At 50.4% G+C, this 25,352-nt stretch overlaps 1 protein-coding gene across 7 annotated transcripts in view; it reads right to left on the bottom strand.

Annotated features, from left to right (window-relative positions):
• The window catches only part of SLMAP (sarcolemma associated protein), a 147,708-nt gene that overhangs the window by 12,195 nt on the left and 110,161 nt on the right, over positions 1-25,352 (bottom strand). For all 7 annotated transcript variants that reach the window (XM_075321333.1, XM_075321330.1, XM_075321332.1 and 4 more), the window contains 7 exons: positions 23,460-23,540; positions 16,019-16,075; positions 7,812-7,937; positions 6,721-6,795; positions 4,867-5,187; positions 3,690-3,807; positions 1,101-1,272 (listed from right to left, as the gene is read on the bottom strand). In XM_075321333.1, coding sequence (XP_075177448.1) covers positions 1,101-1,272; positions 3,690-3,807; positions 4,867-5,187; positions 6,721-6,795; positions 7,812-7,937; positions 16,019-16,075; positions 23,460-23,540 — 950 coding nt within the window. The remainder of the gene's footprint in view (positions 1-1,100; positions 1,273-3,689; positions 3,808-4,866; positions 5,188-6,720; positions 6,796-7,811; positions 7,938-16,018; positions 16,076-23,459; positions 23,541-25,352) is intronic.

Here is a 25,352-nt window from a genome sequence, read left to right as displayed (position 1 = left end):
CCCCTAGTAATCTGTAGGGACACTAGCTCCAACGTTGCGGTCCCCGGCGCACTACAACACCCAGCCAGCCCGGAGTGTGTCTGTGCCTGCCGGGGACACAGAGTACCTGTATGATGCAGGGCCTGTCCCTGATCGTACTCCTGCTCCGTCTCCATCAGGTTCTAATGGGTCTGTGGATGGAGCCCGGCGTCAGAGCTGAGAGGCCGGCAGGATCCCACTTCCACAGAGCCCTACCAGGGGATGTGGAAGGAAAACAGCATGTCAGGCTCCAGCCCTGTACCAGCAATAGGTACCTCAACCTTACAACACCATCCAGGGGTGAGAAGGGAGCATGCTGGGGACACTATATGTGTCCTCTTTTCTTCCATCCGAAATAGTCAGCAGCTACTGCTGACTAAAATCTGTGGAGCTATGCATGGAATGTCTGACCTCCTTCGCACACAAAGCTAAAACTGGAGAACCCGTGATATCACGGGGGGGGTATAGCCAGAGGGGGAGGGGCCTTGCACTTTTGATGTAGTGCTTTGTGTGGCCTCCAGAGGGCAGTAGCTATACCCCAATCGTCTGGGTCTCCCAATAGAGCGCTGAAGAAAAACAATGTACAGGGAGGAGGAGGAGGTGAGCTGTGACATCACCTATCGTCAATGGTAGATTGTGTTATCTGTGTATGTGTTGCCTTTCTATAATAATGAGATGACACTTGAGTGATCTTTACAAAATACCTAATCAGATTGATACAAGGCTTACAAAAACAGTAAGATTTCTGATTTTTCTTATCAATATATGTGAAATGAAAAATAAATAAAAAACATCTAAAATCTAATTGTCATTACAAACAGCTACATTCAATTTGAAGAAAGTTCTCATTTAAGGCACTCTTTCACACAGATCGTTTTATTGACGACAATGTGTGATCTCTGGGTGTCCAAGCGCCATCTCCATCAGTCCCATGTAAGTGAATGGAGCTGGGGGTCTCACACTCACTCACACAGGGTGCGCCGTCCCTCCTGTTCTTGATTATAGGACCGCCATGCATCTATAACCCACCCTGTGCACAGGTGGATAAATGCTGTTGATGTAGACACTCCCTTTAAGCTCACCTCCTGCTGAATGTTGAGCATGCGCTTCTCGGCCTCTTTAAGCTGAACTTTCAAGTTGGTCGCCTCTCGCTGACTCTGCTCTTTTATGCAGCCCACCTGACTTTCAAGTTCCTTCCGGGTACTCTCCAAGACGCTGAGATCACTTGAGAGGCCTAGAGACTGCTTCTGAGAACTGGGAGAAGAAGAAAAGCGTGTAATGAAAATCTCTTCACTCCACTGGTGACCGTCCACAGAGCGGGGAGGGGGCTGCGGTGCCACAAGCAGATTTACACTGCCCCGTCCACAGAGCGGGGAGGGGGCTGCGGTGCCACAAGCAGATTTACACTGCCCTGTCCACAGAGCGGGGAGGGGGCTGCGGTGCCACAAGAGATTTACACTGCCCCGTCCACAGAGCGGGGAGGGAGCTGCGGTGCCACAAGCAGATTTACACTGCCCCGTCCACAGAGCAGGGAGGGGGCTGCGGTGCCACAAGAGATTTACACTGCCCCGTCCACAGAGCGGGGAGGGGGCTGCGGTGCCACAAGAGATTTACACTGCCCCGTCCATAGAGCGGGGAGGGGGCTGCGGTGCCACAAGAGATTTACACTGCCCCGTCCACAGAGAGGGGAGGGGGCTGCGGTGCCACAAGCAGATTTACACTGCCCCGTCCACAGAGCGGGGAGGGGGCTGCGGTGCCACAAGAGATTTACACTGCCCCGTCCACAGAGAGGGGAGGGGGTTGCGGTGCCACAAGCAGATTTACACTGCCCCGTCCACAGAGCGGGGAGGGGGCTGCGGTGCCACAAGAGATTTACACTGCCCCGTCCATAGAGCGGGGAGGGGGCTGCGGTGCCACAAGAGATTTACACTGCCCCGTCCACAGAGCGGGGAGGGGGCTGCGGTGCCACAAGCAGATTTACACTGCCCCGTCCACAGAGCGGGGAGGGGGCTGCGGTGTCACAAGAGATTTACACTGCCCCGTCCACAGAGAGGGGAGGGGGCTGCGGTGCCACAAGCAGATTTACACTGCCCCGTCCACAGAGCGGGGAGGGGGCTGCGGTGCCACAAGAGATTTACACTGCCCCGTCCACAGAGCGGGGAGGGGGCTGAGGTGCCACAAGAGATTTACACTGCCCCGTCCACAGAGCGGGGAGGGGGCTGCAGTGCCACAAGCAGATTTACACTGCCCCGTCCACAGAGCGGGGAGGGGGCTGAGGTGCCAGAAGAGATTTACACTGCCCCGTCCACAGAGCGGGGAGGGGGCTGAGGTGCCAGAAGAGATTTACACTGCCCCGTCCACAGAGCGGGGAGGGGGCTGCGGTGCCACAAGCAGATTTACACTGCCCCGTCCACAGAGCGGGGAGGGAGCTGCGGTGCCACAAGCAGATTTACACTGCCCCGTCCACAGAGCGGGGAGGGGGCTGCGGTGCCACAAGAGATTTACACTGCCCCGTCCACAGAGCGGGGAGGGGGCTGCGGTGCCACAAGAGATTTACACTGCCCTGTCCACAGAGCGGGGAGGTGGCTGCGGTGCCACAAGAGATTTACACTGCCCCGTCCACAGAGCGGGGAGGGGGCTGCGGTGCCACAAGAGATTTACACTGCCCCGTCCACAGAGCGGGGAGGGGGCTGCGGTGCCACAAGAGATTTACACTGCCCATAGTCGACCAAATAATGAAGAATAAATAGGTACAAATACTTTTTTGGACACACGTAAAGAACAGCAGAACATTAGGTTTATTAAAGCACCACTCCAGCGTTTTTGTTTTTTTTTTTCCCCCCCGAGCTGGAGTGGCGCTTTAAACCCAAGTCCCCTGCTCCAAGTTTTATACTCACCTTCAGCATTTTCATCATTTTTCAGCACAGCTCTGGTCCTGCGGCGCCATCTTGTGCCTGTAACGGCTGCCTGCCATAAGCTCTCAATACAGGTCTATGAGAGCAATAATGAGGCCTGAATGAGGCTCTCATAGACTTGTATTGAGTTGTGATATCCGGCGCCTCCATGAAACACTGAAGCAGCCGGCAGGTGTGTGAGACTCGGAAAAAAGGGTGAAGACAGCAGCAGGTGTGTATATCACCAGGGGCAGGGGATTTAAAGCATTTATATCCAGTGGTGCAATAAACCATCCGCTGGAGTGGTGCTTTAAGAAAAAAAATTGAAAAAAACCAAACCAATGGATGTATACCAGCAGACAGAGGGCAATGGAGGGAGAGTTGGGCACATGGAGATGTTTAACGCGTGTTGTGGCTACAGCTTTACACATACGTACGTTGGATGAATTTAGCCTTAGGCCACTTTCACACTGCGTTTTCACCTATGTTCACTGTTCCCAATGGAGCTTCCTTCCGAACCCCCCGCAAAACAGGCTTCGGACGCATGCGCTGATGGGGCCCTTGACTATAATGGTGCAGACGGCGTCCCCGTGTGCTCTGTTGTGCCCTATGTTCGGGTGTATACATTTTCTGCAGGTGGTCACGCAGACGTGGTAGACTGCGTTTTGCGGGGGGTTTGGAAGGAAGCTCTGACGAGACCAGTGAATATAGGTAATAACACAGCGTGAAAAACCCTAAATTAGTTCTCAGCAATAATCTTGTGCAAACGTTCCTCACCTGCGGAGCTCGCCCTCGATCCTCTGGCACTGTCCAGTCAAAGCCGCATTCTCCTTCTGCAGAGACGAGCACTCTGCCTCCAGAGAAGTGACACTTTTTCGGAGTTCCTCCATTTCAGCTGCGAAGATGGGACATAAGAAGTTACCAGAAATTGTAGACATTTCTATACGGTTCTCAAGATCTCTGCATGCAATTATTAGGAACCCAGATTGATTTCTTCCATTGGATCAAAATGTGTCCTGGTCCTGTGATGGGGACACCGGGGTCCACGGCTCCTTACAAGACACAGCGCTAATAGCTGGAAAGATCCGTGCACCGGTGTGTCATGGTGCACGGCTCCTTACAAGACAAAGCGCTACTAGCTGGAAAGATCAGTGCACCGGTGTGTCATGGTGCACGGCTCCTTACAAGACACAGCGCTAATAGCTGGAAAGATCCGTGCATCAGTGTGTCATGGTGCACGGCTCCTTACAAGACAAAGCGCTAATAGCTGGAAAGATCCGTGCACCGGTGTGTCATGGTGCACGGCTCCTTACAAGAGACAGCGCTAATAGCTGGAAAGATCCGTGCACCGGTGTGTCATGGTGCACGGCTCCTTACAAGACACAGCGCTACTAGCTGTAAAGATCAGTGCACCGGTGTGTCATGGTGCACGGCTCCTTACAAGACACAGCGCTACTAGCTGGAAAGATCCGTGCACCGGTGTGTCATGGTGCATGGCTCCTTACAAGACACAGCGCTAATAGCTGGAAAGAGCCGTGCACCGGTGTGTCATGGTGCATGGCTCCTTACAAGACACAGCGCTACTAGCTGTAAAGATCAGTGCACCGGTGTGTCATGACCCGGCAGATTCAAAGGTTCTCATTCAATGACCACAAGCAGAGATAAGGAAAACCGAGGAAGAGAAATTGTACAATTTAAAGATTTGATGATAAAAAAAAAAAAAAAAAAAAAAAAAAAAAAAAAAAAAAAAAAAAAAAAAAAAAAAAAAGGTAATTTTCAGAAAAAGTCCCACTTCTCTCTGTGGTATTGTAGCTAGGCTCCATTCACTACAATGGGACAGAATCATTACCAGACAACCCAAGGCTGGGGTGGAGCGTTTTCTGAAAGGTTATAACGTTGCAGTGAATACCCAATGATGCTTTAAGACGAGGTATCATGGCCGACAGCTACTGACCTTGCAATCGTGCAGACTCGGACACTTGCTGGTCCTCCCGGTCCTTGCACTGGGCCTGGAAATTGGTCTGTAGGTTGACAATTTCTGCCTCGTACTGACCGGCTGTTTTACGCCAATGCTCGAGCTCAAACCGCACCTCCTGTAACTCCCCCTGCAGCTCTGCGATTTCTCCGTCTCTTTCGGTGGACACTTGCTCGGAGACGTGTTTCAGGATGGCGATCTCTTCCTGGGCGTTTATCAGCTCTTCCCGGGTAGAGGAGATCTCATTTTCTTTCTCTTCGCGTAAGATTTCAATCTCTTCCTGTAACCTGTGCAATTGAGCTGGGGGAACAGAAAGAAAAGATAAATGATGCCACAATGCCAAGGCCTTCATTTGCCTCCATCCATCGGAAGTCTGTTTAGGAATATATTTTTTTACCATTCATCCCAAGTGCAAAACAAAAAAAAAAAAAAAACAAAAAAAAAAAAAAAACAACTTTGCCGGCAGGAACCAGAATTGCTCAAAATGAGGATTTTGGGTACTCACTGTAAAATCTTTCTCTGAGCCTTCATTGGGAAACCCAGGAGACCCTTGGTGTATGCTGCTGGCTCTAGGAGCCTGACACTATGCAAAAAAAAGTTGACTCCTCCTCCTCAGCAGCGTGCACCCACCAACTGGCACCAAGCTATTCCATAAGCGAACAAGTAGAAGAAGCAACACGCTAAGTACTGACCCATTCTTTTAGAGTTTGTGTTTTCCATAAGTAATCTCTGCTGTGTCCCTCAATGAAGCCTCCAAGAAAGATTTTCCGGTGAGTACCCAAAATCCTCTTTTCTCTATCACTTCATTGGGGAACACAGAGGACCATGGGACTTCTCAAAGCAGTCCTCAAGGGTAGGAAGAAAGGTAGGTAAACAGGTGGAGGGTGCACGTTGCTGAGGAGGAGAGAACGTTTTTTTGCATAGTGTCAGCAGCATACACAATGCCCTTGTGCCCCCCAATGACGCGATAGTCTATAATTTACATAGAGTTTTCTCTAAGATTCTTAAACTTGGTCAATAAATCAAGAAAATGTTCAAAAACAAAGTACCGTAATATTCCTTATTTATTGGGGAACACAGAGGACCATGGGACTTCTCAAAGCAGTCCCCAAGGGTGGGAAGAAAGGTAGGTAAACAGGTGGAGGGGGCACGTTGCTGAGGAGGAGAGAACGTTTTTTTTTGCATAGTGTCAGCAGCATACACCATGGTCTTGTGTCCCCCAATTACGCGATAGTCTATAATTTACATAAAGTTTTCTCTAAGATTCTTAAACTTGGTCAATAAATCAAGAAAATGTTCAAAAACAAAGTACCGTAATATTCCTTATTTATTCAGTTACCATGCTGTCTCTCCCATCAATCGCCTGACCGCTGCAGCCAATCACTGGTTACGTGTCGTCGGCTGCAGCAGTAAGGTGCCTGTGATTGGCCGTCACCACTTCTTGTGCTGAATTTATGAGGAAAGTGATCTTATTTCCTTGATTTTACACATTTCCGACCTTTCTTGGGGCCTGTTCCAATTCTGTAAAATACTGGAAAGCCCAAGTATCCCGTCCAATAGAAATCCACGTGCTAACAGCTCCCCCTTACTGTCTATTCTGGGATATCCGTATTTAAAGGGATTTTTTAGTTTCCTTCAACTTCAATAAAGTTCAATATTTTCCCGGTGGCGGTGTTTTCGGTACGGCAGCTGGAGAACATTATATCACTATTGATCTACAGATTAACCACATATCCGGGAGTGAATAGCGACAGGTCACGTTTAACTATATAAAACTGCGTCAAAACACAAATAAATCCTATATAATACCGTACAGGCCTTTTATTGGGGTACCTTGGAGGTGCTGGATCTGCTTGGTGGACTCTTCCGCTTGCTTTCTACTGGATTTCCGCTCTTCTTCTAGAAGTGCTGCAGACAACGTCAAAAGTAAAGATCCACAACTGCACACAAAGGAGTAAAACGATGTACAGACTCGGGGTCTACAGGCTGCAGACCATCGGGGGAAATAGACTGCGAACACCTCAGCACCTTAGTGGCTGCAGTCCTAATAATCGTGGAGGTCCGAGCAGTGAGGACCCCCGGATCAGGCAGATCACCAGTCGTCTGGAGAAGTGATGAATGGATTGTTGTTGAACGGATCATCTAGTCTTATGGATGCCGTCATAACTCAGCTTTTAGTTACATAAGTTGAAGAAAAGCCCTAGGTCCATCTAGTTCACCCTTCCTCCACCAATTATACATTTGGTCACTAAGTCATTTATAACCAACAATATTCTGCCATTACTACCTCTTGTGGTCGGCATTCCACAGTCTGACTGCTTAACTGTAAAGAACCCTTTCCTATTTAGTTGCTATAGTATCTACCATTACTACCTCTTGTGGTCGCATTCCACAGTCTGACTGCTCTAACTGTAAAGAACCCTTTCCTATTTAGTTGTTATAGTATCTGCCATTACTACCTCTTGTGGTCGGCATTCCACAATCTGACTGCTCTAACTGTAAAGAACCCTTTCCTATTTAGCTGTTATAGTATCTGCCATTACTACCTCTTGTGGTGGCATTCCACAGTCTGACTGCTCTAACTGTAAAGAACCCTTTCCTATTTAGTTGCTATAGTATCTGCCATTACTAACTCTTGTGGTCGGCATTCCACAGTCTGACTGCTTAACTGTAAAGAACCCTTTCCTATTTAGCTGTTATAGTATCTGCCATTACTACCTCTTGTGGTGGCATTCCACAATCTGACTGCTCTAACTGTAAAGAACCCTTTCCTATTTAGCTGCCGGAATCGCTTATCTTCCACTCGCAGTGAGTGCCCCCTGGTCCTTAGTATTGTCTTTCCAGAAGTAGACTTTATAGAAGCGGTGGCACCAGCCGTATAAGGTCTAGGATTATGTCCCCGAATATTCACCCATCGGTCCTACCTTGAAGCTCGGAGCATTTCTGTCGGCTGGACTTGGCGAGATCCTGCGCCTCGGACAGATCTCTCCGCAGCTGCTGCAGGTCCTGCTTCGCATCATTAGATCCAGACTGAACATTATGCAGCTCATCTAGAGGAAAGCACAGAGCAATGGGTAACGGGTAATGCACGCTTCCACGTGTTCAGCCCTACTCTGCCTGCAGATCTGAAGAAGGGAATTTTGTTTACTTACCGTAAATTCCTTTTCTTCTAGCTCCAATTGGGAGACCCAGACAGTGGGTGTATAGCTACTGCCTCTGGAGGCCGCACAAAGAACTACACTTAAAAGTGTAAGGCCCTCCCCTTCTGGCTATACACCCTCCCGTAGGAGTACGGATTCCTCAGTTTTAGTACCAAAGCAAGAAGGAGGAAAGCCAATAACAGTTTCAAAAACAAATTCAATCCGATAACAAGATCGGAGAACTTAAGAAACAACATGAACAACATGTGCACCCGAAAAACGAAACCCTAAGAACAAATAGGGCGGGTGCTGGGTCTCCCAATTGGAGCTAGAAGAAAAGGAATTTACGGTAAGTAAACAAAATTCCCTTCTTCTTTTTCGCTCCTAATTGGGAGACCCAGACAGTGGGACGTCCAAAAGCAGTCCCTGGGTGGGTAAAAAGATACCACATGAACGGGCTGTCAGACAGCCTCTTCCTACAGGTGGGCCACCGCCGCCTGAAGGACCTGTCTACCTAGGCTGGCATCTGCCGAAGCGTAGGTATGCACTTGATAGTGTTTGGTAAACGTGTGCAGACTCGACCAGGTAGCCGCCTGGCACACTTGCTGAGCCGTAGCCTGATGCCGCAATGCCCAGGACGCACCCACGGCTCTGGTAGAATGGGCCTTCAGTCCAGATGGAATCGGAAGCCCAGCAGAACGGTATGTGTGAAGAATTGGTTCCTTGATCCACCGCGCCAGGGTGGATTTGGAAGCTTGCGATCCCTTATGCTGACCAGCGACTAGGACAAAGAGCGCATCAGAACGGCGTAGAGACGCCGTGCGAGAAATGTAAATCCTGAGTGCTCTCACCAGGTCCAACAGATGTAAACCCTTTTCAAATTGGTGAACTGGATGCGGACACAAAGATGGCAAAGTGATATCCTGATTGAGATGAAAGGAAGAAACCACCTTGGGAGAAAACTCTGGAATTGGACGCAGTACTACCTTGTCTTGGTGAAACACCAGGAAGGGAGATTTGCAAGATAACGCCGCTAGCTCGGACACTCTTCGAAGAGACGTGACCGCCACAAGAAAAACTACCTTTTGTGAAAGCCGAGAAAGGGGAACCTCTTTCAAAGGCTCGAAAGGCGGCTTCTGGAGAGCAATGAGAACCTTGTTCAGATCCCAGGGTTCCAATGGCCGTCTGTAAGGAGGAACGATATGACAAACTCCTTGGAGAAAACGTGCGTACTTTAGAAAGCCGTGCCAAGCGCTTCTGAAAGAATACGGATAGCGCGGAGACTTGACCCTTAAGAGAGCTAAGCGACAAACCTTTTTCCAACCCAGACTGCAGGAAGGAAAGAAAAATTGGCAATGCAAATGGCCAGGGAGAAAACCCTTGAGCCAAGCACCACGCTAAGAATATCTTCCACGTCCTGTGATAGATCTTAGCTGAGGATGGTTTTCTAGCCTGTCTCATTGTGGCAACAACTTCATGAGATAAACCTGAGGCCGCTAGGATCCAGGACTCAATGGCCACACAGTCAGGTTCAGGGCCGCAGAATTCAGATGGAAAAACGGCCCTTGAGACAGCAAATCTGGACGGTCTGGTAGTGTCCACGGTTGGCCTACCGTGAGATGCCACAGATCCGGGTACCACGACCTTCTTGGCCAATCTGGAGCGACGAGTATGGCTCGATGGCAGTCGGACTTGATTTTCCGGAGAACTCTGGGTAACAATGCTAGAGGTGGGAACACATAGGGGAGTCGGAATTGCGACCAATCCTGAACCAAGGCGTCTGCCGCCAGTGCTCGGTGATCGTGAGACCGTGCCATGAAAACTGGGACCTTGTTGTTGTGCCGTGACGCCATCAGATCGACGTCCAGCGTCCCTCAGCGGCAACAGATCTGCTGAAACACGTCCGGGTGAAGGGACCATTCTCCTGCGTCCATGCCCTGGCGACTGAGAAAGTCTGCTTCCCAGTTTTCCACGCCTGGGATGTGAACTGCGGATATGGTGGACGCTCTGCTTTCCACCCACGTCAAAATCCGCTGGACTTCTTGAAAAGCTTGGCGACTGCGTGTTCCCCCTTGGTGGTTGATGTACGCCACCGCCGTGGAATTGTCCGACTGAATCCGAATCTGCTTGCCTTCCAGCCATTGTTGGAAGGCTCGCAGGGCAAGATAGATTGCTCTGATTTCCAGAACATTGATCTGCAGGGTGGACTCTTCCTGAGTCCACGTCCCCTGAGCCCTGTGGTGGAGAAACACCGCTCCCCACCCTGATAGGCTCGCATCCGTCGTGACCACTGCCCAGGACGGGGGAAGGAACGACTTTCCCTGTGACAATGAGGTGGGGAGAAGCCACCAACGCAGAGAGTCCTTGGCAGTCTGAGAGAGGGAGACAGTCCTGTCGAGGGACGTCGATTTCCCATCCCATTGGCGTAGAATGTCCCATTGTAGAGGGCGCAGATGAAACTGCGCGAACGGGACTGCCTCCATTGCTGCTACCATCTTTCCTAGGAAATGCATGAGGCGCCTCAGTGAGTGCGACTGGCTCTGAAGGAGAGATTGCACTCCAGTCCGTAGCGAGCACTGCTTGTCCAGTGGAAGCTTCACTATCGCTGAGAGAGTATGAAACTCCATGCCAAGATAAGTCAGAGATTGGGTCGGGGTTAGATGAGACTTTGGAAAGTTGATAATCCACCCGAAACTCTGGAGAGTGTCTAGTGCCACCTTCAGACTGTGCTGGCATGCCTCTTGAGAGGGTGCCTTTATAAGCAGGTCGTCTAGATACGGGATGACCGAGTGACCCTGCGAGTGCAGAACAGCTACTACTGCTGCCATGACTTTGGTGAAGACCCGGGGGGCTGTTGCCAGACCGAAAGGTAACGCTACGAACTGCAGGTGTTCGTCGTGTATGACGAAGCGTAGGAAACGCTGATGCTCTGGTGCAATCGGCACGTGGAGATACGCATCTTTGATATCTATTGATGCTAGAAAATCTCCTTGAGACATTGAGGCTATGACGGAGCGTAGGGATTCCATCCGGAACCTCCTGACTTTTACGTGTCTGTTGAGCAACTTTAGATCCAGGACGGGTCGATACGATCCGTCCTTTTTTGGGACCACAAACAGATTGGAGTAAAAACCGTGACCTTGTTCCTGAAGAGGGACGGAGGTCACCACTCCTTCCGCCTTTAGAGCGGCCACCGCCTGCAACAGAGCATCGGCTCGGTCTGGTGGTGGAGAAGTTCTGAAGAAACGAGTTGGCGGACGAGAACTGAACTCTATCCTGTACCCGTGAGACAGAATATCCCTCACCCAACGGTCTTTGACGCGTGACAGCCAAATGTCGCCAAAGTGGGAAAGCCTCCCACCGACCGCGGGTGTGGGAATCGGAGACTGCAAGTCAGGAGGACGCCGTCTTGGCAACGGTTCCTCCGGCTGTCCTTTTTGGGCGTGACTGAGACCTCCAAGAATCTGAGCGGCTCTGGTCTTTTTGAGTCTTTTTTGACGAGGCGAATTGGGACCTGCCCGGTCCTCGAAAGGACCGATAACCAGACTGACCCTTCCTCTGTTGGGGTTTGTTTTGTCTGTGTTGCGGTAAGGATGAGTCCTTACCCTTGGAGTGTTTGATGATTTCATCCAAACGCTCTCCAAACAATCGGTCACGAGAAAAAGGCAAATTGGTTAAGCACTTCTTGGAATGAGAATCTGCTTTCCAATGTCTCAACCACAGGGCCCTACGCAAAACAACGGAGTTGGCTGACGCCACTGCCGTGCGGCTTGTAGCGTCAAGAACAGCATTAATCGCGTACGACGCGAATGCCGCCATTTGCGAGGTCAATGGTGCTACCTGCGGGGCAAATGCACGTGTGACTGAGTCGACTTGCGCAAGCCCGGCTGAGATAGCTTGGAGTGCCCATACGGCCGCAAAAGATGGCGCTAATGACGCTCCAATCGCTTCATAGATGGATTTCAGCCAGAGCTCCATCTGCCTGTCAGTGGCATCTTTAAGTGCCGCTCCATCTTCAACTGCAACCAAGGATCTAGCTGCAAGCCTGGAAATTGGAGGATCCACTTTTGGACACTGGGTCCAACCCTTGACCACCTCAGGGGGAAAAGGATAGCGTGTATCTTTAAGCCGTTTAGAAAAACGCCTTTCAGGATAAGCGTGGGGTTTCTGGATTGCGTCTCTAAAGTCAGCGTGGTCCAGAAAAGTGCTTAATGTACGCTTAGGGTATCTGAAATGGATTCTCTCATGCTGCGAAGCTGACTCCTCTACAAGAGGAGCTGGTGGGGAAATATTTAACATCTTATTGATGTTAAATATAAGATCATTAACTATGGCGTCACCATCTGGTGTATCTAGATTGAGAGCGGTCCCAGGATCAGAATCCTGATCAGTTACGTCCGCCTCATCACCCATAGATTCATCTCGCTGGGATCCTGACCATTGAGATGAATGTGAAGGCCCGTCATAGCGAGCCCGCTTAGGCTGCCCGGGGCCATCGTCCGAGTCAGAGTCTTCACCCTGAGGTGCATATGCCCGTCCCGGAGCTTGGAGGTAACTCAGCTGAGGGGGACCAGGGGGCAATGATTGCACAGTGTCCGTGGCCTGAAGTACAGGCCTAGCTCGCAATGTGTCAAGAATTTGTGACATAGTGAGAGACATTCTGTCAGCAAAAGCTGCAAACTCAGTTCCTGTCACTTGGACAGCATTCACAGGTGGTACACCCTGGGTCACGTCCAGCAGAGGTCCCGACTGTGCAAGCGCCGCAGGGGCCGAGCACTGCACACAATGGGGGTCCGTGGAGCCTGCTGGTAGAAAAGTCCCACATGCGGTGCAGGAAGCATATAATGTCTGTGCCTTGGCACCCTTGCGTTTTACGGACGACATGCTGCTGGCTCTCTGAATGTGAGAGAGTCTATAGCCAAAGGGCGACCAGCGCTATGCAATACAAAGTATTTGTAGAAACAAAATACTAAGAATACTACTGGCACAAGAGGGGGAGAGCCCTGAGGGCTGCTTACCGCCCGCTGAATAGCGGGTAAGAGGCGCAGAATTCCTTGTCTGGGTCTCCCCGGCTCCCCTCTGCAGCTCAGCGTGTCAGCAGGAATGGCTGCCGGCGTCTGTGGAGAGGGGCGGTCCGTGGGAGTTCCTAAACAAAAGTGCGGGAAACAGTGTCCCCTCTGTGCCGATTGTGAGGGCTGGAGTATGTAAAAACGACTCCAGCCCTCGGCGCTGATGCACTGACCAGCGTCCCGCCCCTCTCCTGACTGGCAGGTCTGGGGGCGGGAACGAACGGAAGCAGGCCGCAAAAGCCGGGGACTCGAGTTATCAGCGCGGCCGCCGTAAAAGCGCGGCCCGCGCTGAAGTCCCCGGCGCACCACAAGTGCCAGCCGCGCCGCAGTCCCAGCGGCCGGCGCGACCGATTCCCAGAAGTGTGCCTGCTTCAGCGAAGCTGAATGAGGCCATGGCACAAGCGCCGCAGCGCTGATGTCCCCGGCGCACTACAACACCCAGCATGCTGCGGTGTGAGCGCCAAATGCACGGGGACACAGAGTACCTTGAGGAAGCAGGGCCATGTCCCTGATGTACTCCGCTCCATCCAGCATCTTCTCCAGGGGCTGTAGATGGAGCACGGTCTCAGTGCCTGGAGACCAGTAAATCCCACTTCACCCAGAGCCCTGTAAAAAGGGATGGGGAAAGAATCAGCATGTGGGCTCCTGCCGCCGTACCCGCAATGGGTACCTCAACCTTACAAACACCTCCGACATACAGTGGGGTGAGAAGGGAGCATGCTGGGAGCCCTGTATGGGCCCTCTTTTCTTCCATCCGACATAGTCAGCAGCTGCTGCTGACTAAAAACAATGGAGCTATGCGTGCGTGTCTGACCTCCTGCGCACAAAGCTAAAACTGAGGAATCCGTACTCCTACGGGAGGGTGTATAGCCAGAAGGGGAGGGGCCTTACACTTTTAAGTGTAGTTCTTTGTGCGGCCTCCAGAGGCAGTAGCTATACACCCACTGTCTGGGTCTCCCAATTAGGAGCGAAAAAGAAATCCTAATAACCTGAACCGCACAAATACATTTAAAGGGATTTTCCACCCATCCATTCCTATTATTATTTTAACTTAATTACATGTCATGGGGGGTTAAAAATCATTTTTGCGATTGGATTTCATTAAATATTTGGCACTGCCTGCCTTCTGTAGTCTCAGTGTTGCAGAAGGAGTTAACTGAGAGTCTATCAGAGAGTCCCTTAGGACAGTGTTTTTTTTTAGTTTTTAGCTGTCTCTTTCTGAGCTTATTTATGACCGTTGAATATGCAGAGAAACAGTCTCTAAAAGCCAAAAGTGCAAAATGTATAATGAAACCCAATTGTAGAAATATACGGTATATATATTTTTTGACCAAATAAATACAGTTATATAATTAAACATGGCCCCAAAGATGGACAATCCCATTATGTAATACATCGGACCCCTCCGGGGAGGCTCCTGCGGCCACTCATGGCTGTGACTGACCGGGTGCAGGATATACAAAGATGGATCATGTCACATTTTAAAGATTGCCTTCAGGTCCTCACTGACTGCGAGTGACAAGAGCGCAGACAAAAAGTAGATCACAGCCCGGGACACTTTATAGATTATCAGGTGGGGTTTTTTTGATGTTTGTCAAACAGAATAGAGCGTAAAAAAACAAAAAAAACAAAAAAAAACAAAAACAGCTGAACAGATCACCGGACCGGACCTATTGCCACCAACCCGGCTAAGGCTAAGTTCACATTTCCGTTGATTTGTATCAGTCACATGCGTCGCTTGACGCATGTGACTGATGCGCTGTTCAACGCTGTACAACGGATGACAAAGAACAGAATTCTTTGTCGGATTCCGTTGTGTGCGGGGGGCGGAGTTCTGGGGCAGAGCCGAGCGGGGGGCGGGGCCAGGCGCTGAGGATGTCAGTGGAAGTGCTGCGGTCTGCATGGCTGGGGACAGGTGAGTGTATCTGTGAGTGAGTGAGTGTGTGTATGTGCATGTATGTATGTGTGTGTGTATGTATGTATGTGTGTGCACATGCAAAGTGCGGGAGGGGGCGGAGCCGAGCGGGGGGCGGGGCCAGGCGCTGAGGATGTCAGTGGAAGTGCTGCGGTCTGCATGGCTGGGGACAGGTGAGTGTATGTGTGAGTGAGTGTGTGTATGTGCATGTATGTATGTATGTATGTATGTGTGTGTGTGCACATGCAAAGTGCGGGAGGGGGCGGAGCCGAGCAGGGGGCGGGGCCAGATGAGGGTGTCAGTGGCAGTGCTTGTCTGCATGGCTGGGGACAGGTGTGTGTATGTGTGTGTGTGTACATACATGTGCGGAGTGCGGGAGGGGGCGGGGCCGAGCGGGGAAGTGTCGGCCTCCCTGCACACGTAACCAGCCTAAATATCGGGTAACAGCAAAGCACCCGATGTTTACCTTGGTTACCCGATATTTACCTTGGTTACGGGCCTACACCGCTTAGCGCTGGCTCCTTGCACCGTAACCAGGGTAAATATCGGGTAACCAACCAAAGCTGGTGACGTGTGCAGGGAGCCAGAGAGCATGCGCAGCGAAATCCGACGGATCTCGCTGCTCAAAAAACGTTACATGCTGCGTTCCTCCCGCCCGGCGGTCAGTCGTTCCACGACTGATCAGTCGGGCGGAGGGTGCAACGCAGCATCATCAGTCACAATCCGCTGCTCATACAAGTCTATGGGAGCAGCGGAATCCGCTAAACGGATTCCGCTGTTTACAAGAGCAGCGGATTGTGACTGATAGATTTTAGCGGAAATGTGAACTTAGCCTAAGGCAGAGGCTGGAGGGAATAGTGCGCTCCGTTACACCAGTGTTTGGTGATCACTAATATTATATTTATAGTGTTTGTTTTTGTTTACAATTAAAATTATTCCAATTTATTTAAAAACTGCCCTAAAAGATCTGCAGCCGATAAATATCACCACAACTGACATCAGCCCACCTTTCAATATGACTTTATTAAGCGGTTCATTCAGCTCTTGTTCATCCATTTGGCCGTCTGTAAGGGTAAAAAAAACAAAATAAAATCTGCAATGACTTTTTGTCTTAAAAAAAACAAAAACAAAAAAAAAAACAAAAACGCAGAAACGTTATTCTTAATTCTTAGTGCATGGACCCAGTATGGCAGCGCGCGGAGCAGATATCTACCGGGGTTGTGAACCTGAGGCCACCAGGGCTATAAAAACATGGAAATTAAAAAAAACAAAAAACAAATAAAAAAAAGGCCATTAAAAAAAGAAGGGAATTTTGTTTACTTACCGTAAATTCCTTTTCTTCTAGCTCCAATTGGGAGACCCAGACAATTGGGTGTATAGCTATTGCCTCTGGAGGCCACACAAAGTATTACACTTAAAAGTGTAAGGCCCCTCCCCTTCTGGCTATACACCCCCAGTGGGATCACTGGCTCACCAGTTTTAGTGCCAAAGCAAGAAGGAGGAAAGCCAATAACTGGTTTAAAGACCAATTCAATCCGAGGAAACATCGGAGAACTGAACCATACCACATGAACAACATGTGTACCCGAAAAAACAGAAAAACCCCGAGAAAACAGGGCGGGTGCTGGGTCTCCCAATTGGAGCTAGAAGAAAAGGAATTTACGGTAAGTAAACAAAATTCCCTTCTTCTTTGTCGCTCCATTGGGAGACCCAGACAATTGGGATGTCCAAAAGCAATCCCTGGGTGGGTAAAAGAATACCTCATGATAGGGCCGTCAAACGGCCCTCTCCTACAGGTGGCCAACCGCCGCCTGAATGACTTATCTACCTAGGCTGGCGTCTGCCGAAGCGTAGGTATGCATCTGATAATGCTTGGTAAAAGTAAGTAGACTCGACCAGGTGGGTGCCTGACACACCTGCTGAGCCGTAGCCTGGTGCCGTAATGCCCAGGATGCACCCACGGCTCTGGTAGAATGGGCCTTCGGCCTTGAGAGAACCAGAAGCCCAGTAGAACTGTAGGTTTCAAGAATTGGTTCCTCGAGCCCCCGAGCAAGGGTGGATCTGGAAGCTTGCGACTGTTTACGCCGACCAGCGACAAGGACAAAGAGTGCATCCGGGTGGCGCAGGAGCGCCATGCGCTGAGTGCTCTCACCAGAACCAACAGATGCAAATCTTTCTGAAATTGATGGACTGGACGAGGACACAAAGAAGGTGAGGTGATATCCTGATTGATATGAAAATGGGATACCACCTTAGGGAGAAATTCCGGAACCGGACGCAGAACTACCCTGTCCTGGTGAAGGACCAGGAAGGGAGTTTGTATGAGAGCGTTGCTAGCTCGGAAACTGTCCTAAGAGACGAGACCGTTACTAGAAGGCCACTTCCCGTGAAAAAACGGGAAGGGAGACATCCTTCAAAGGCTCGAAAGGCGGCATCTGGAGAGCAATTAGAACCTTGTTCAGATCTCAGGGCTCTAACGGCCGCTTGTACGGAGTGCTGAGAAGACAAACTCCCCGTAGGAACGTGCGTACCTGAGGAAGTCGTCGTTTCTGAAAAAATACAGATAGCGCTGAGACTTGTCCCTAAAGGGAACTGAGCGACAACCCATTTTCCTACCTAGATTGCAGGAAGGAAGGAAAACAGACGATGCAACCGGCCAGGGAGAAACACCCTGCGCCGAGCACCGAGATAAGAACATCTTCCACGTCCTGTGGTCAATCTTGGCGGACGTTGGTATGCTAGCCTGTCTCATGGTGGCAACCACGTCCTGAGGTAATCCTGACGACACTAGGTTCCAGGACTCAATGCCACACCATCCGGTTGAGGGCCGTAGAATTCAAATGGAAGAATGGCCCTTGAGACAGCCAGTCTGATTGGTCTGGTAGTGCCCCCGGTTAGCCTACCGTGAGGCACCACAGAACCGAGTACCACAACATCCTCGGCCAATTTGTAGCGACGAGGATGGCGCGGCCGCAGTCGGTCTTGATCTAGCGCAGTACTCTGGGCAACAATGCCAGAGGTGGCACCTAAGGTAGCTGGAACTGCGACCAATGCTGAACTAAGGCGTTTGCCGCCAGAGCTCGATGATTGTGAAACCGTGCCATGAAGCTGGCACATTGTTGTTGTGCCGTGACGCCATTAGATCGACGTCCGGCCTCTGTCAGCGGCGCCAGATCTCCTGAAACCCGTCCGGGTGAGGAGACCATACTCTTTCGGCCACACCTCAGCGACTTAGGAAGTCAGCTCCTAGTTTCCACACTTGGGATGTGAATTGTGGATATGGTGGATGCCGTGTCTTCCACCCACATCAGAACCTGCCGGACTTCCTGGAAGGCTTGCCGGTTGCGCGTTCTTCCTTGGTGGTTGATGTATGCCACCGCTGTGGAGCTGTCCGACTGAAGTCGGATATGCTTGCTTTCCAGCCGCTGTTGGAAGGATTGTAGGGCAAGATACACTGCTCTGTGTTCAAGAACATTGATCTGAAGAGTGGACTCTTGCTGAGTCCACGTACCCTGAGCGCTGTAGTGGAGAAAAACTGCTCCCCACCCTGATGGACTCGCGTCTGTCGTAACTATCGCCCAGGACGGGGATAGGAAGGACCTTCTTTTTGACCAAGAGGTGAGAAGAAGCCACCACCGTAGAGATTCCTTGGCCGCCTAAGAAAGAACGACGACTCTGTTGAGGGACGTCGACTCCTCGTCCCATTGGCGGAGAATGTCCCATTGTAGTGGACGCAGTAAAACTGCGCGAAAGGAACTGCCTCCATTGCTACCATCTTACGTAGGAAATGCATGAGGCGTCTCAATGTGTGCGACTGGTTCTTAAAGAAGAGCTTGCAGCCCGTAGTGAATGCTGTTTGTCTAGCGGCAGCTTCACTATCGCTGAGAGAGTAAGAAACTCTATGCCTAGATATGTTATCGATAGGGTCGGGGTCGGATCTGACTTTAAAAAGTTGATGATCCACCCAAAACTCTAGAGAGTCTCCAGCGCAACGTTCGGGCAGTGTTGGCATGTTTCCTAAGAGAGTGCCTTGACAAGTAGATCGTCTAAATACGGGACCACAGAGTGACCCTGAGAGTGCAGGACTGTGACTACTGCTGCCCTGACCTTGGCGAAGACCAGTTGGACTGTCGCTAGCCGGAAGGTAGAGCTACGAACAGAGGGTGTTCGTCTCCTATAACGAAGCGTAGAAACGCTAGTGCTCTGGATCAATCGGCACGTGTGGATAAGCATCCTTGATGCCTAATGATGGTAGGAAATATCCTTGGGACCTTGAGGCGATGACATGGCGGAGGGATTCCATCCGGAACCGCCTGGTGTCCACGAGCTTGCTGAGCATTTTTAGATCCAGAACGGGACGGAACGGCCCGTTGTTATAGGTACCGCAAAGAATTTGGGGTAAAAACCGTGACCTTGTTCCTGAAGAGGAACGGGGGTCATCACTCTTTCTGCCTATAGAGTGCACCCTGTTTGCAGAAGAGCAGCGGCCCGGCCGGGAGGTGGAGAAATTCTGAAGAATCGAGTTGGAGGACGAGAAGTGAGCTCTATCCTGTACCCGTGAGACAGAATGTCTCACACTCAATGGTCATTGACCTATGGCAGCGAAATATCGCCAAGGCGGGAGAGCCTGCTACCGACCGAGGCCGCAAGTCATGAGGAAGCCGCCTTGGAAGCGGGTTTTCAGACTGTCGCTTGTTTGGGCGAGACTGAGCCCGCTAAGAATCTTAGCTCCTCTGATCCTTTTGAGTCCACATTGGACGAGGAAAAATGGGACCTGCCCGAGCCTCGAAAAGGCCGAAACCCCGACTGCCTCTTGCTCTGTTGGGGTTTGTTGTGTCCGGGCTGAGGAAAGGATGAATCCTTACCCCTGGACTGTTTGATGGTTACATCCAACGCTCACCAAACAGTCGGTCAGCAGAAAAAGGCAACTGGTTAGGCAACCTTTTTTGGAAGCAGAATCTGCCTTCCATTCACTTAACGAGCAGACCAGGCTCTGCTTAAAAACACGGAGTAGCGGAGGCTACCGCCGCACGGTTCGCAGAGTCCAGGACAACCTGAATCGCGTAAGAAACAAATGCAGACATTTGAGAGGTTAAGGATGCCACCTGCGGCACAGATGTACGTGTAACCGTGTCAATCTGTGTAAGACAAGCTGAAATAGCTTGGAGTGCCCCAAGGGAGAGAATGCCGGAGCCAACGGTGCGCCGACAGCCTCATAGATGGCTTTCGACCAGAGATCCATCTGTCTGTCAGTGGCATCTTTGAGTTTGCAGTTCCATCTCCCACTGCAACTATGGATCTAGCTACAAGCCTGGAGATTGGAGGATGCCGCTCGGGACATTGGGTCCAGTCCTTGACCAAGTCAGGGGACAGGGATAACGTGTATCCTAAGCCGTTTGGAGAAGCGCATATCTGGATAAGCGTGGTGTTCCTGGACTGCCTCTCTGAAGGCAGAGTGGTCCAGAAAAATACGTGAAGCTGACTCCTCCACTAGAGGAGCTGTGAGAAATAACCCACATTCTATAGATGGACGCTATAAGATTATTTACTATGGCGTCACAATCAGGTGTATCCAGATTGAGAGCGGTCTCAGGATCAGAATCCTGAGCCGCTACTTCCGCCTCATTACACAGCGAGTCCTTCTGTTAGGACCCTGATGAAACCGAGGCCGCTCATAGCGAGCCCGCTTAGGCCGTCTGGGACTGACGTCTGTGCAGAGCCGTGACTCTGTGATGCGTGTGACATTCCCGGAGCTGTTAGTTATTCACACTGAGGGGGGCCATGGATCAATGATTCAACAGTGCCCATATTGTGAGAGACATGTCCGGACTGCTAGGCTTCTAGTATCATAGCCATAGTCTCAGAAAAACTGTCAGTAAATACTGCAGACACCGTCCTCATCCCCTGGCCATTAGTGCATACAATGGGAGTCTATGTACCTGCCGGCCGTATAGCCGTACATGCTGTACCAGCTGTATAGAAAAACATGTGGTTCTGCACCTTTGTTTTACACAGAGAATATGCTGATAACTCCTCCGCATAATCCAGGAGGGTATATACAACGTGCGACCAAACAGTGCAATGTATATAGTACAAGCATATCTATAAGTGCACTTCTGCACTAGTGGGGTTAGCACCACAGGTGCTGCTTAACGCCTGTTACAGCGATTGTGTGACTATCAGAATGCCAGGGTCTTCCACACTTGTCTCTGTATCGTACAGAAACTGACACTAATGGCTGCCGGTGTCCTTGTAGAGAAGGAAGCCGTGGGCGTGCCTGAGAAAGTGCGGGAATCCGGATTCACAGTGCACACAGTGAGAGGGGTGGAGTATGCAAAACATACTCCAGCTCTCAGCTCTGCTCTATGCAGCGTCACGCCCCTACCCTGACTGTCAGGGCTGATGGGCGGTAACGAAGGGAGACTAGGCCCAGAAGCCGGGGACTCGAGTTAACAGCGCGGCCGCCGTAAAAGCGCGGGCCGCGCTGAAGTCCCCGGCGCACCACAAGTGCCAGCCGCGCCGCAGTTCCAGCGGCCGGCGCGACCGATTCATAGAAGTGGCCAGCGTCCCGCCCCTCTCCTGACTGGCAGGTCTGGGGGCGGGAACGAACGGAAGCAGGCCGCAAAAGCCGGGGACTCTAGTTATCAGCGCGGCCGCCGTAAAAGCGCGGGCCGCGCTGAAGTCCCCGGCGCACCACAAGTGCCAGCCGCGCCGCTGCCAGCGGCCGGCGCGACCGATTCCTGGAAGTGGCCAGCGTCCCGCCCCTCTCCTGACTGGCAGGTCTGGGGGCGGGAACGAACGGAAGCAGGCCGCAAAAGCCGGGGACTCTAGTTATCAGCGCGGCCGCCGTAAAAGCGCAGGCCGCGCTGAAGTCCCCGGCGCACTACAAGTGCCAGCCGCGCCGCAGTCCCAGCGGCCGGCGCGACCAATTCCGATAAGTGAGCCTGCTTCAGCAAAGCTGAATGAGGCCATGGCACAGGCGCCGCAGCGCTGATGTCCCCCGGCGCACTACAACACCCAGCATGCTGCGGTGTGAGCGCCAAATGCACGGGGACACAGAGTACCTTGAGGAAGCAGGGCCATGTCCCTGATGTACTCCGCTCCATCCAGCATCTTCTCCAGGGGCTGTAGATGGAGCACGGTCTCAGTGCCTGGAGACCGGTAAATCCCACTTCACCCAGAGCCCTGTAAAAAGGGATGGGGAAGGAATCAGCATGTGGGCTCCTGCCGCCGTACCCGCAATGGGTACCTCAACCTTACAAACACCTCCGACATACAGTGGGGTGAGAAGGGAGCATGCTGGGGACACTATATGTGTCCTCTTTTCTTCCATCCGACATAGTCAGCAGCTGCTGCTGACTAAAAAGTGGAGCTATGCGTGGATGTGTTGCCTCCTTCGCACAAAGCACAAAACTGGTGAGCCAGTGATCCCACTGGGGGTGTATAGCCAGAAGGGGAGGGGCCTTACACTTTTAAGTGTAATACTTTGTGTGGCCTCCAGAGGCAATAGCTATACACCCAATTGTCTGGGTCTCCCAATGGAGCGACAAAGAAAAAGCCGGTAAGGGGAAAAAAAAAAAAGCCAGAAAAAAAAGCCAGAAAGGAAAAAAAAAAAGCCAGAAAAGGGAAAAAAAAAAGCCAGAAAACAAAATATAAAGGCGAAAAAAAACCCCAAAAACTTGAAGAGCACAGACTACCGTCTGGCGCCATGGTGTCGTGCCCGGCGGCCTTGCAGCCATATTTATCAACTATACATGTGCAAAAGACTTTTCAGTAATGCTCAGACATAAAAAATAGGTTTAAATGGGCACATAAAGCAATCCCTGTACTCTTAATACTGATCGCTGGCTTCCCTCTGAACCCTTGTAAGTCAGATTTATCACAAGGGTCCGGGGCTGTGTAACAATCTGCGCCACCAGCAACATCAGCGGTGTTCAGAAAAGCCGATAGATCAGCAGCGAGATAGATCAGCAGCGAGATAGATCAGCAGCGAGATAGATCAGCAGCGAGATAGATCAGCAGCGAGATAGATCAGCAGCGAGATAGATCAGCAGCGAGATAGATCAGCAGCGAGATAGATCAGCAGCGAGATAGATCAGCAGCGAGATAGATCAGCAGCGAGATAGATCAGCAGCGAGATAGATCAGCAGCGAGATAGATCAGCAGCGAGATAGATCAGCAGCGAGATAGATCAGCAGCGAGATAGATCAGCAGCGAGATAGATCAGCAGCGAGATAGATCAGCAGCGAGATAGATCAGCAGCGAGATAGATCAGCAGCGAGATAGATCAGCAGCGAGATAGAACAGCAGCGAGATAGAACAGCAGCGAGATAGAACAGCAGCGAGATAGAACAGCAGCGAGATAGAACAGCAGCGAGATAGAACAGCAGCGAGATAGAACAGCAGCGAGATAGAACAGCAGCGAGATAGAACAGCGTCAGCCGTTACCTGTAGTGTCGTCGCTGCTTTTCTCCTTGCTAGGGCTGAGCGTGTCCGATAAATCTGAATCCTTCACTTCGGCAGGATTCCCTATATCATTGAAAAAGAAACAAAAGAATTAGACGGATGAGATGATCTCAATGCGAGAACATCAGAGCCCGTGTGACCCTGCTGTACATGAGTAATGGGTACAAAATGCAGCAATTGAAACTTTTTAGAGAGAGACCCAAGGTCATTTTCACGCCAGATTCTAACACTGCGGCTGCACAGGATGAACCTGTGGCGCAGGATGAATGTTGCAATTTTGGCCTTCACATTATTTGATTGCAATGTTACATTTTATTTTAATTTTTATCCAATGACGGATTACAAAACTACAATCCTGATGGATTTCTGATAGGATGTGGCTTGTGACACGGCTCTGATAGACCACAACGCCAGACACGAGACTGAACGGCCAGAGACCGCTCTATAATTTGGCTTTAACTTAGCAGTCAAATTGAAGCAGTGCAATGTCCTACTATCTGCAGCCAGGAGAGGGAGCTCAGGAAAAGTAAAGAGCAATTTTATTTCAGTGAGAATGTAAATGTATTTCAAGTATCAGGACTTCTTATAATGTGACCAACATGGAATCTGTCAGCAGGTTTTTGCTATTTAATCTGAGCAGCATAATGTAGGGACAGAGACCCTGAGTGCAGATTCACTTATTAGGATGTGTGTTGGTGATTCAATATAATCAGTGTTTTATCAGCAGGAGATTATCATGGCAAGACCTGATGTCGCCTGCACACCAGTCCAGCTGATCTGTATAACCACACCCCCACCATTGATTGGCATGTTGCTGGCAATGTGCACAGGAAGCAACCAATCAGTGGTGTGGGCGGAGTTATACACAGATCAGCATTTGGAGCAGAGTTACATTTACAGCAGAGAAAAAAGGGATTCTATCAAAATAGCAACAAGTCCAGTAATAAACATCGCTGGAATCAGGATCTCTGCCCATCATGCTACTCTAGTGTTAACATCTTTAAAAGGAATCTGTCAAAACTTGTTTGCTCCCCCATCTGAGAGCAGCATAATGTAGAGACAGAGACCCTGATTCCAGTGATGTGTCACTTACTGAACCGTTTGTTGTCATTTGATAAAATCAATGTTTTCTCTGCTGCAGATCTAGCTCATGAATGTGCTGGACTACCTGCAGCACACCAAGTAGTCCTGGAATGATAAGCTTCTGTTAAACAATGATTTTATAAAAACTACACTAAGCAGCCAAGTAAGTGACACATCGCTGGAATCAGGATGTCTACAAAATCTGAGAGCAGCATAAGGTGGCATAAAAATAGTGACAGATTCCCTTTAAACAGGGAAAGAAACTTCAGCGCCTCAGATTACCTCCGGGGTAGTTGTTTGCTGCATAGCTGCCTCAATCATGGACAAATAATTGGGTCACTTCATTAATGAAAAAGTGCTAGTGCAATGTACTAATCCGTACATACAATGTGGGAGGGCGGGGGAGGGGAGGGTAACGTTTAGGTGAATTTTGGAGTGTCAATGTTGCACCAAACAGGATGGATCTGTTCACATTTCACTTTTATTTATATGGCTACTTTCTATATTATAAAAAATACTTTCATTTGTAATATTCTGCATATTCAAAAACAGCTTTTTGACATATTGGTTCAGCTATTCTTTTTTTAATTAGGGACCATGTAAAAAAAAAAAACAAAAACCCAATTCTGATTTTGTACAGTAGTAGTACATGTCTACACATTAGTGTGTGCCCTTATAGTGCTGTGTGCTGGAGCAGGAGATGGAAACCTCCAACAGGGAAAAACAAACAAACAAATCTAGATGTTCCACAACAGAAACACGACCATTGTCCAGGAGAAATCGTGTCCAGAA

The sequence above is a fragment of the Anomaloglossus baeobatrachus genome, chromosome 8, assembly GCF_048569485.1.
Source record: "Anomaloglossus baeobatrachus isolate aAnoBae1 chromosome 8, aAnoBae1.hap1, whole genome shotgun sequence".
Lineage (NCBI taxonomy): Eukaryota > Metazoa > Chordata > Amphibia > Anura > Aromobatidae > Anomaloglossus > Anomaloglossus baeobatrachus.
The sequence above is the reverse complement of the archived record's forward strand: the minus strand, read 5'-3'. Positions and strand labels throughout refer to the sequence as shown.